Genomic DNA, 12,619 nt, shown 5'->3' with positions numbered 1-12,619 from the left:
TACTTTTGTTTGAGTCATGTTTGCTAAAAACTAGAGTGCCCAGCTGTTTTAGGAAATAATGTAGTCTGTATTTAAAAAAAATAAAAGTAGTACCCTCATAGCTGAGTGGTTACAGCACATGTTACATTCCTGCAATGCCCCTGGTTTGAGAGTAAGATACCTTTGTTGCATGTCATACTCATTTCTCTCTCTCATTCCTCTTGTCTTCCTGCCACCAGTTGTCCAATAAAGGCATAAATGCCCCAAAAATTTAAAAAAAAAAAGAAGTTTATATTTGTGATTTGTTACTTAGAAATGTATATTGTAAGTAATGACACACAAAGTCAGACAGTATAGGGAGTGAGAAATCAGTTTTGTTTTCTTTCATTGGACTATAAACATTCACATTACACTTGAAGATTTGGAAATTTTACTTAATGGGAAAATAATGTCAAATGTGTGTGAAATTCCTATGGATGCTTAGACTGTATGTGTGTTTTTGTACACAGGTCTCTCTTGGAAATGATATCCTTTATCACAATGAGATTACCTGATTAAATAAAGGAAAAATAAATGGTTCATTATAATAAATATAGAGAGTAACACCAGTAACCACCATTTAAATATGTTGAATGGCAGTTTAATGAGGAAACTTGGAGCAAGCTAGAAAAGGTGGATGACCCGTTGGCTGATGCATATATGGATGCACGTTATCATTTTGTAATGTGTAATGTGTTTTACGATAACCCTGATGAAGGCCACAAGCCCAAACGCATTGGTCTGTTAATAAAGTTCTCCAATACTACAATTGTTGCTCGAGCTTTGACTTTTTCAGCAAGCTTAAATATAAATATTCTTTGAAAATGCTGATTTTAGAGTTTTTTCTTATCCAAATTAAGGCTCTAAGGTACTTTGTAATATATGTGTGATTTTATGCTATAAAGTATATAAATAAGTTGATGCAAACATCTTCCAAGTCATAATAAACACCCACAAACAACAGATAAGTATATCTTTAATAATGAACATGATCAAATCTAAGAATGTGATAGTGACCTCTGATACAATGGATATTTAATTCAGGGGTGACTTAAAACTTTTTTTTTTTTTTTTGCATAAATTTTCTATATTCCAATACCGTTATATAACTCTGATTGCTCTACAGTCATACTCCCTCTCTATTCTTTCACACTTGCACACACACACACACGCACACACTCACATACACTCACACACACTCACAAACGATACAGCAAGCAATTAAAAAAAGTCACAAACATATACCATATAGGCTAGTCTCTGGGTTTTCCATACACTTGACAATAAATCAGTTAAGTATAATGCTACAGTTAAACATTTTGAGGCAATCTCAAGTTAGAAATGCCGATACATTAAAGCTTACATTTTTCTGAGGATGATGGTGGAAAGGTTATAGCAATGAAAATGAAAATGCCAAGATTATAATTATGTTAATAAAGTGTAAGAAACAAAAAAGAGTTAACAAAGTGACAAGCCTGGCTTCGGTTTTTAAAAGCAGTACATGCTACATTATCTCCAGATTTTTAATAAACAGAGACCCCTGTTGGATCAGCGCGGGAACAGAAGGAAATAAAAGCTACCCAAAAAAAAAAGACCAACAGGGAAATAGACAGAAAGCACATTTTTTTGTGTTGATAAAAACCAGAACTCATACAGTATATTTGTGTTTTTTTTTTCATCCAATAAATAAGAAAGAGAGGGAATACCTTTAAGAGCATTTTGATCTCGACATCTTTTCCCTGAATCTCTAGCTCAAACATTTTGAGGTACAGTACTGGAAAACAAAAAAATCATCTACATTTTTGATGAAAAGAAACGTTAAGGCTCCACCCCAGAGAGAAAAAAAAGATGCATTTTCTCCACCTTAAATGTTAAATCAGTTTTAAGACGCATTTTCTCCACTTTAAATGTTAAATCAGTTGTAAGCCAGGTGATACATTATTCAAAATATGTTTCTAACATTTATACTTTCTAATGTCACAACCTTGCATGATTATTTCTATGCATACAGATAATTTTAATGTCTATATGCATACAGAGACTTTTAATATCTACGCATACAGCAACTTTCAGTGTCCACATTCCTCCACTAAAGTAAGACACCCCTGCAATGAAAAAAAGGGCATTATAGAAGTTCTCTTTTTTTTCTCTCTTCTTCTGATAATATAAAATACAACTGGCCACACACATTTAGCAGACATTTGTCAAGAAAGTGTTGTACACTCGTTAAGATTAACCAATACAAGCACTTTAACATTTCTCCAACACACAAACCACAAAAGTGAACAGTCACTGAATATCAGCAGCATGTTGATTTTTCAAAACAGACGTGCAGATATTTGTTACTTATATTTAAGTTAAGAATGCAAGTTCCAAGAGGGGGGCGGGGAGGGGGGGTAGCAATAGAGATTTATAAGGCTAAAAAATACAGAAAAAACAAGAAAATATATCTCATTGAAGCGATTCAACTGGTGGAACTAGCTTCATCCCTGCACGCATCTGAAAGACTGGGAACCAGGAGCGATGTGGCTCAAAAGTTTGACATGGGCCAAAGTCAACAAAATTAAATAGAAAAAAATATTAGTTTTTTTATTTATTTATTTATGTTTTATGTCCTTGTGTTTTCTATTTTAAATCTAAATTTCATTATGTCCGTCCGAGCAGGACCGTGGGTCGAGCTTTCAAGAAGTCGGCTTCTGTCGTTTTACTTCTGACGATCCTGAATGATGAGAGAGAATAAAAAACAATACATTATTAAACAGATCAATAAATACCACATCACTGACATCTGTAATATTGTAATAGAGCATCATTTTTTATAGCGGCAAAGTCTGTCTCAGAGGGCTGGATGCTTCAGTATAACAGAGGAATTACATCTCAGTGATTTGACCATTTTATTTACTTTAATTCTTTTACACATCTGAAAATCTTTGTTTGGTGTAAAATATGACACAGGAACATGATTGATTGCAGTGAACATTGATTTAAATGTTTTATACATGTCATTTTGTGTAATATATATTATATATATATATACATATATATTTATTTATATAAGATGACAGACTTTACCTGATCGATTCGGGATCGGCTCGGTATTGAGGCAGGCTCGTAGCTCTGTTAGAAAAACATGAAAAGTCTTATTAAAATGTCACACTTGAGATACAAATCTAATATCACGATATTCATTTTTTCATCAGCAAACTTGCCAATTATTTCAATTCAGTGACTACAGCATGCAAAAAAAAGTAATAAGAATGAAAATCTGCTTGCAAATAAGGTTATGTATGAATATTATTTGGTGGAAAAGAGATGGGGGAGTATTGTAATTTTTATTTTTGCTGAACGTAGGCTCATCTGCTAATCTGACAGAGCAGACTATCTTTTTCCTCTCACCTCATATTTACATATATTGCATTTCAGCCTTTCCTTCTGAGATTTATTACAAAGAGAGTTCAAATAGTTACATACATTATATGGCTTTCATATGTGCAATGGGTCATAAAGGTGTGTTTTTCCAAGTGTAGAGGAAAGCAGTCCTGTTTCTCCATTAGAGCTGAATTTTCCTCATTACCGTGTGTTGCTTCGGAAACAAAGCTGGTTAATGTCCCTGATTATACAACTTAGTCAGGTAATCGGTTTAATAATGACGGACTGTCAGACAACTAATCTCATATAAGGCAGCATAATCAGATCTAAATCCTGTTTATAATATTTTTAATATTTTATTATCAGGAATCTGAAGTCAGGTGGAAATACAGTCCGAGGCCTCAGAGCTGGTGGTGGTGGTGCTAATGCTAATTGCTAATTTCAATGGTATTACATTATTTAATACTTGGGAGAGAAGGTACTGCAGCTTTTATTTAAGTCAAGGGGAAGGTGTAAGGAAAATACTAATAACACTGAAACATGGTGAAACATAATGATCCCCCACCTCAATAATTCTCATACAATCCCTATATATCTGGAATTCTTTAAATGTTAAGTCTGACATCAATTATTACCTTTTTCACCACTTCCTCCTCCTCCTGCTTCTTCTCATAGTGGGAAAAGTCATCAAAGATGGAGGTGGTGTGTTTGTACTGGGCGATAATCTTGAGCACCTGCTTCGCCTTCTCCAGAGGAACCTCTTGAGTGTCACGAGAGTTGGTGACTGGCTTGTTGTCATTGTTCTCCAGGCGGATGTGGCGAAGCTGGCTATTAGGCACGTCCTTAACAAACAACCAGTTCACGTCAAACTTGCCCTTCCACTTGTCCTGCGCCCAAACACCGGCGCTGGTGCCATAGTCCACAGGCGATCGCATCTCCGCCACGCCGCAGAAATGGCCGCTGCCGTTGACGCTGAACAACAAGTAGACGGGACCTTTAGAGTTCATCGCTCTGAAGGCCGAGTCCAAACGTTTGTTGCCGTGCTCCGTGCTGCACCAGATGGAGTACTTGATGGAGCGGTGGATGTCGTCCTCGGAGTAGCTCTTGATGATGAACACTCGGCCGTTTTTCAGGTTCCAGTCAAACTCCTTTGGGTTGTAACTGTGGGCGGCTCGCAGCTTCTCCAGGACCGGGTGGGACTCTGATCCCAGCTCCGGAGGCATGCACCCACCGCCTCCACCTCCGTTACCAACACCGCCGCCGTTAGAGGAGCCACTACTGTCCAAGCTCCCACCGCCGTAGCACAGGTTGCGACTGCGTGGGGCTATCCAGCGGGTCTGAGGTGTTGGAGCGGAGTTGTGGTTCTGGTAAGACTGCGGAGGAGGAGGCGGAGGGCCCTGCATGGTCATCTGCTGCACGAGGGACTGGGCAGACTGTAGGGACTGCTGGAGGGGGGGTAAGAGGCTGGGAGGGTGGGAGTGAAGCTGCTGCGGCTGGTGCTGTTGGTGATGCTGTTGGTGGTGGTGGTGTTGGTGGTGATGGTGGTGGTGGGGTGGCAAAGGAGGCGCCATCTTGGTAGCGACCCCTTTATTATCCCAAGTATCGATGTCCATGTTGTGTTTAATGGGCGGGGGAGGCAGAGGTCCTCCAGCTATGGGCGTGCCGGGCTTGTTCTTGGTCTTTTGTTGCTGCAGCTTGGCAGGTTTACTAGCAATAGCGGCCCACGATGTAGGCTTCGGAGGGGGCATTCCCATTGGTGTGCCGCCGTTGCCCGTGGCGACAGCTGCAGCTACACCGCCACCGCCACCGATCACAGAGCCTGTATTCTTCACACCCGAGCCGCTTCCTGTCACATCCCCGCCTATTTTTAGGCCCAGCATGCCCTGCTCTAGGCTGTTCATACCTGGAGCCTTGCTCAGGGTGTCGCTATGGAAACCCGTCTGGCCATCGGGGACTAATGTGCCTCCTAGAGAGCTGGGTGGATAGCTGTAACTCCCCCCGTACGCTGAGCTTTGAGTCTGCTGGCCCTGGGAGCCACTGGTCCCCCATGCGGAGAAAGCCGGGTTCTCTGGGAAGAAGTTAAACCTGTGTGGATAAATGCTGCTGCTGAGCCCCCCCGGCTGCCCAAATACTGTGTCGTGCATGAAGTGATGGTCTCCATTGCTGAGGGGGGCATAGGGTGTCAGGTAGGGAATTGGTGGATCGCCTCCTGTAGACCACGGAGCCTCACTGAGGGGGTAAGGAAACCCAATGGAGGGGGCATAGTAGCTGGACAGGTAAGGGTCTGTCATGGATTGATAGCTGTTATTCTACAAACGGAAACAAAATTAAAGATAATCTGTTACGGCAACAAGAAGCAGCAAAGCAGACATTACATTTCTTTTTAGCATCACAAAACGACAATTTAAGCTTTCGCACCTGATTAGACTGGCCGGTGAGATAGGGCTCGAAGTCGTTGTCATGGACCGTGTCCTTCTGGTGGAGGGAACCATTCTGCACTGAAACTGGAAAGGCTGCAATAAAATCAAAATGTTGTCAAAGCTGCACATCAGAACTAAACAAGCCAGCCTCTGTTCACATTACATGCTGAAATGGCCCAAATCTGATTTTTTTTTCTCTTTGCCTACAAATGACTCAGATCTGATTTTTTCATATCAGATCTGGGTCACTTGCATATGTGGTCCTAGATCTGATTGATATCCGATCTCTGGATATGTGAAAGCTGACTAGAATGGTCAGATAGGAATTCATGTTTTTTTTAACGTCTCACTTCTCTGCACATTTTGCTGTTATCATCACGTGTCGGCGCCTGGTAGAAACGAACATGGAGCAGAGCAACAACAGCGATGGAGACGTTTTTGGAGTTTCTATTCAAGCCAAACTGTAGTCCCTATAATCTTTCCTCCTGTTCATACTGTTAAAGGTCGCCTTGAAACGTGCTTTCAATGTAAAGTGATGGGAACTAAAATCCACGGTGTGTCCAGTCATTTGGCAAAAATGCATTTTAAAGTTTATCTGAAGCTTATATGAGGCTTCAGCGGCCTGAGTTAGTCATATCAAGTAGATATCTATTCCCTCTTTGTGTTTCCTCGCACAGTGACAACAATAAGAGGGACTTTGTCTCTAAAAAGACTGTAATGTTGAAAGATATCTACTTGGTGTGGTTCATTTGGATGGCTGAAGCTTCACAGTAGCTAAAAAAAAGTGCATTATGAAGAGATCTTCTAATGGTCAGTAAGAACAGGAGGAAAAACCTGCTTAAACATTCAAATGGGCACCTGACTGTTATTTTAAGACATCATTTAAACATTGCGAACCCTTCCTTTAACGCCTGTAATGTGAATGTAGTCTTAATGACACTAATCTTCCACTATCAGGACCATCAGTATGTATTATTGGAAATATGCAGCTAAAATATGTTCTGCACTTTCTAGCCACAGTGCATCGAGCACTCCAATCACTTATAGCTGGACTGAAACGATAGTGGGAGACTTAAAAAGACAAACAAGTCCATGGCGTTGTCAACATGAGTAATGTGTGATGCTGGACTCACATTTAAAATAGATTATATTGTCAACTGCAGAATGCTGATCTGCTAGATAAGTGTAAACTTTAGGGGAGGTAACCTTAAATGTGCAAAGATGTTTTTTTCCCACTGATAAGCTGTTTGTCAACACAATAATGTATCATAAATGTTTCATAAATACAACTGTGACACAAACACATGGTTGAAAATATGTAATGATGCAAAGACATATTTAAAGTTTCACTCCACTCAAAAATGTGTTTTGCTTCTTGTTACTTCAGTTTGGGTGTGTGAGCTTCACTGTGCAGAGTTTGACACTAGAAAGATGTTTTACCGCATCTGCTGAAGAGGGAAAGTGTCTCTGTGGTCATGTTAGATTTTAGTTTACGGTGTGTATAAAATGTGTTTTTCAAATGTGTTTATCAAAATCTTGTGACAAAGATATGTAATAAAGGCTTCATATTTTACAGCTTAGCAATAAACTTTACTGTATGAAATGACTTCACTGGGAATTTAATAATTATAACTATGAATAAAAAAAACATAACACAAAACATACACCTATATAATAAACTTGAATTGAGAAAAAGGATCAAATACACATAAAATGCTGCCTGGATATCTTTAAAAAAAAATATCAGCGCTTATCGGACAACATGAACACACAGACTCTATGTTCAAGCAGGATTTGTGCCATCACAACTAGTTTGGAAGCCGATCATGGTCCAGTATGTATCTTAAACGGGAGGGAAATGGAAACTTGAAGCCTTCAGTGCAACAAACACTTAGAATAGACTTTTACAGTGAAATAGGAGACATCTTCAATTCTTAAAATGAGGTTGACAAACAGAGTAAACCTCATTTTAAGAATTTCTAACAATTTACCTGAACTGTTTTTGCGGAAAACACATATAAGATACAACTTATTAGTCAAAGCAGCTCATTTTATGTCCTAGAATATGTCTGGAGGGGATCTTTAATGATATGAGTAAGTTATAACAGGTAGGAGGAACCAGGTAACAGTATTATGCTACACACTATAAACATTACAGATGTGACATTAAAAACATTGTTTAGCAGGTTAAATCAAAGATGATCATCGTGTGAAGTAATTTAACTATATTTTATCACTAATTGATGGATTTCAGGAAACAAGATCATGATGATACTGTTTAAAGTGATTTCTTTTAGCAATAATCGTAGCATGGAAATGTATCCCGAACCCCAACCAATTGTCCTCTAACATGACGCCAAACTTATCTCAACTTCAACCAGTTATCTCTGTTACACCTAACCACAACTATAGCCAAAGTCCTAACCCAAACTGTGGAGGTGGTGTTACAGAAAACACAATGTTGACAGGAGGGGATCGGTATTTGAGGGGGGGAACAGACTTTGACACAACACCAGCACATCCCAAATAAACATCTTTAAATGCAGAAACATCTGGAGGTAAAGTACAGTTTCTGTTACCTTTGCTTGCATCTTGTCCTTTCGATGTCTTCGTGGTCATTTTGATCAGATGAACGCATGTGAAAGGAGGGAAAAAGTGTTATTCAAAGCGTCACATGTTATCTGAGCTACACACTGAAGACGTGATCTGAAAACCCGACTGTTTTATATAAGCTATTAACACTGAGCGTCTTGTAATGTTATTTCAACGTTTACCAATCATTTTTCAATTAACTGTTTTTTTTTTTTTTTAAATGAACAGCTTTATTGAAACAAGTATATGACAAGTTTACAGCACCTCATGTCTACAAACACATCCGTGGGACAAAAGGTTGTAATAAAGATAAAGAAATAGTGAAATAAATATCTTGTAAAGCTTACACTAGTCATATGTTTAAACAGCTTTTTTATTTGTTCATTCAGATATTGAAGAAATGTATTGATTGATAAGAAGAGTCAGCTCTGAAAAGTTTGGCTTTTTGATTAAAAATATTGATTTGTGAATATAAGATTTGGTCCAAATAGAAAGTAAATTAATCACACAGAACAGCAGACAGGTTTCTGTCAAATTCAATGAATCTAAATGATATATTTCTCCACAGTAATGTAAAGTGAGGGTCGATATGATCAGTAAAAAATTGTGACAATTTACTCCGCAGTTGTTTTGCATGCAGGCAAAATAAATGTACTAGCGTTTCTCTGAGCTCTCCACTAATGGCACAACTTACATCAATGTCTGAGTTTCTGCAAATAATGATTAGTTGCATAACAGCTGTGAAGCATTTTAAAAGAAATATAAGACTTTGTTAGTGAGAAAAGAAAATGTTCTGCTGTTACAGCCAAACTGTTTCCCAACAAATATCTCCAACAAATGTGGTCCAGTACGATAAGACGGAGGGTTTTACTTATGATGTCTTGTTGAAAAAGGATTGCCTTGTTTTTATTCTCAGTTTGCCTACAGTTGTTTCAGTTACATCTAACAGAAGAGGCTGATTTCATTTTCATTACAAAATTTGAAAAATGAAGTAACACCTGAAGGGACATAAAAGACAACTGAGAAATCCTTTGGAGAAACAGAGATGTTGCAGTGTTGAATAAATTCAAAATCTGAATCATCTTTATAATCCAGGTATGTTTAAACAAGGAATCTTAATTTCAGTTTAGAGGCTCTTAATGTATTTACACATAATAACAATTAGGGCTGGGTATCATTTAAAAAATGATGATACCAGTACCAATGCAAGTATCCTTAAAGTGATACCGATATCAACTCAGTACTTCATTCAATACCCATCATGTGAACAGAAGTATTAAATTGTATAAAATACCAACACTCCTCCACATCTAAATGATTTAATTTTTACACAAATGCATTTTGAAAGTCTTCAAATTATTAATATTTATTAATCGAAGAACACTTGTGTTGATTGGCTGTGAGCAAGTCCATAAAAATAGTCCTATTTTTTTCACTCTGGGTGCAAAAAGGATCGATTGCAGGTATCGTTTGACAGGAAATGTTTGGATACTACTTGGTATCGATTTATTTCGGTCAGTACTTTAAAGCCCTCATAACACACCAATCTTCAGAAATATACAAAGGGAATGACTGTTCATGGGTGAAACCGTTTCTGTGAACTGTAAACAGAAAACAAAGAGTGCAAAGATGTGAAGAGTGATGACATAAATATTAAATGGTAAAAGAAAAAGACGTTACTCTTAGACGGATACTGGATTTTCGGGGCTGATACCGATACCAATATTAGGGAGTAAACAAATTCAGATATATTTTTTGCAATGTGGTTATCAAAGGATATTTTACAGTTTAACTTTAAACACAGCGCACTAAAACAGTAAAGCTCATGGGGACTTTAATAATTATAAATTCCTATAAGTGATAAAACACATGCAACAAAAAACATGTATGCATATATAGAACTTGAATTAAGAAAAAGGAACGCTGCCTATATAACTTTACATAAAAAACATAACATAAAAACATATTGGTGCATGTCAGACAACATATATGCTGATACTGATATATCTATGATAAGCCAATATATCAGTCTGGCTCTAGATACTTTATAAAGCAGGTGGTTATGTAGAGAGCATACAGCCAGTTCAAATATAGAGTCAAATTTAATGTATGATACAAAATCAATACATGTGTATATATCAAAATATAAAACAAATTATTCAAATAGAGCTGTGAGCAGAGATTCCTGCCATATTCACTGAATCCAAATACATTATTGTGTTGTTTTCAGTGTAAATGCATCAAGAGACACTAAACCAGTCAGATTCATTGTATGTGTAAACATATTTGGGCCAAAGATGATGATTGTCATGTTGAATTTATGAAATCTATTTCTCAGTTGTGTTTGATGCCATCCCTTCAGGTATTATTTCTTTTTTTTTATAAAGGTTTTAATGGAAATGACAATCAGCCTGTAATGTTAGATATAACTGAAATAAGTAACAAGTAATTTATTTTACCATTTAATATTTATGTCATCACTTTTTACCTCTTTGCTTTATATATTTTGATATATACACATTTATTGATTTTTTCCCTACATATTACATTTTACTCTATAATTGAAGAGGTTGTATGTACTGTACATCACCAAGTATGTCTTTTCCTTTTCCATGTAATATTAATCTCATCCCTCTCTGCACGCTTCACATCTTTGCACTGTTTGTTTCCTGTTTACAATCCACAGAAACAGTTTCACCTGCACACAGCCATTCCTTGTGCATGTTTCTGATGATTATTGTGTTATTATTGTGTGTAAATACACTAAAAACCTCTAAACTGGAGTCTATATTTGAACAGGTTGTATGTACAGTACATAACCACCTACTATACATACAGTAACATGTCATTTTCTTTCACCGTGCACTCTTCTTCACTCTTGTTTCCTGTTTACAATCCACAGAATGAGTTCCACCTGCACACAGTCATACCTTGTGCATATTTCTGATGATTATAGTGTTATTATTGTGTGTAAATACACTAAAAGCCTCTAAACTGGAGTCAGATTCATTATATATATTTATGTAGCCAATAAAGATGATTCTGATTCTCATACTGGGAGCTGTGGTCCAGGCTCTGGTTACCAGCACTGACCAGTATTATTATTATTGTATTTATTTACCTCACAGCTGGTTAACTATCGTCTTCAGTGTGGGATGCTGCTGCTGCGTGCGTGCGTGCGTGCGTGCACGCACACACACGCACACACATACACACACACACATATATAAATAACCATTTTTCCTCCTCTCTCTCTTACTCACCTGAGGGTCAATGCTCGTGGCAGACATCATTTATGCCCCAGGTTTCTCAGACTGAGCCCCTGAGAAGACGTGCAGGCTCTCTCTCTCTTTCTGCCTCTCTCTATCTCTCTCTTTCTCTTTCTGCCTCTCTCTCTCTCTTTCTCTCTCTCTCTCTTTCTCTCTCTCTCTTTCTACCAGCTGACCGGTGTCTCTACTCGGCCGGGACAGTCTGCGTGTCCTCTCCGCTGTCCTTTCCACATCAATCCGCTCCGACAGCCACTTCACACCGATAAATTAATAGCCCCAACCAGCCAGCCAGCCAGCCTCGGTGGTCCTGCTCACTTGCCCCCTATGGCAGCTTCATCCGGGGTGTGCAGAGCGGAAGTGACGTCGGTGACGTAAAGGACGCGTCCGTGTGGCTCCCAGGCATCACAACAAACCTGCGGCTGTTTAATTCTTTTACAGCTTCACCTCTTACTGGGTTTATCTGCAATAATACATATATTTAGCAAAAAATATTAATCTATTTTTTACCAGTAGTTTAGTAATAATAATATGTTGTTAAAGCAGTTGTTTTATCAACATATTTAACTTGATATATACACATTTATTTATTTTTTCCCCCCCACACACATTACATTTTACTCTCTATTTGAACAGGTTATATGTAATGTACATAACCACCTACTGTATAAACAGTAACATGTCTTTTTCCTTCACCATGTAAATACATTACGAGCATCTAAACCAGAGTCATAGTCACTGTATATACAGTAACAGTTATTTTACCAACATATTTAACTCTATAATTATGTATATAACCCAAAGACTGTGCAATAACCCTGTAACACTATAATAACCACAGTACCTACAAATTATACATATTTATTTTTAGTTTAAAATACAGCATGTGCAATACATTTCACTCTATATTTTAACAGGCTGTGTGAACTTTACATAACCACCTAATATATATTT

General features: G+C 37.8%; 1 protein-coding gene across 1 annotated transcript; it reads right to left on the bottom strand.

Moving 5' to 3' along the window:
- Window positions 1-977: 977 nt before the first annotated feature.
- On the bottom strand, window positions 978-11,974 carry ythdf1 (YTH N6-methyladenosine RNA binding protein F1). The gene is made up of 6 exons (XM_062427748.1): window positions 11,663-11,974; window positions 8,387-8,414; window positions 5,806-5,900; window positions 4,023-5,696; window positions 3,091-3,135; window positions 978-2,737 (listed from the first exon to the last, which is right to left on the bottom strand). The coding sequence occupies exons 1-6, from the start codon at window positions 11,690-11,692 to the stop codon at window positions 2,723-2,725; spliced, it is 1,887 nt and encodes a 628-aa protein (XP_062283732.1). The 5' UTR covers window positions 11,693-11,974; the 3' UTR covers window positions 978-2,722.
- Between the last annotated feature and the right edge of the window lie 645 nt (window positions 11,975-12,619).

This window comes from Scomber scombrus, chromosome 10, assembly GCF_963691925.1.
Source record: "Scomber scombrus chromosome 10, fScoSco1.1, whole genome shotgun sequence".
NCBI lineage: Eukaryota > Metazoa > Chordata > Actinopteri > Scombriformes > Scombridae > Scomber > Scomber scombrus.
Note: the sequence above shows the minus strand (reverse complement) of the source record. Positions and strands in the feature narration are given on the sequence as shown.

What these genes read in the sequence shown, in the direction of transcription:
- ythdf1 (XM_062427748.1), bottom strand. Translation starts at nt 11,692, where the DNA reads ATGATGTCTGCCACGAGCATTGACCCTCAG. An exon ending in TCACCGGCCAGTCTAATCAG is followed by an intron (nt 5,697 to 5,805) that starts GTGCGAAAGCTT and finishes TTCCGTTTGTAG; the next exon opens with AATAACAGCTATCAATCCAT. An exon ending in AGGAGGAAGTGGTGAAAAAG is followed by an intron (nt 3,136 to 4,022) that starts GTAATAATTGAT and finishes TTTTTCTAACAG; the next exon opens with AGCTACGAGCCTGCCTCAAT.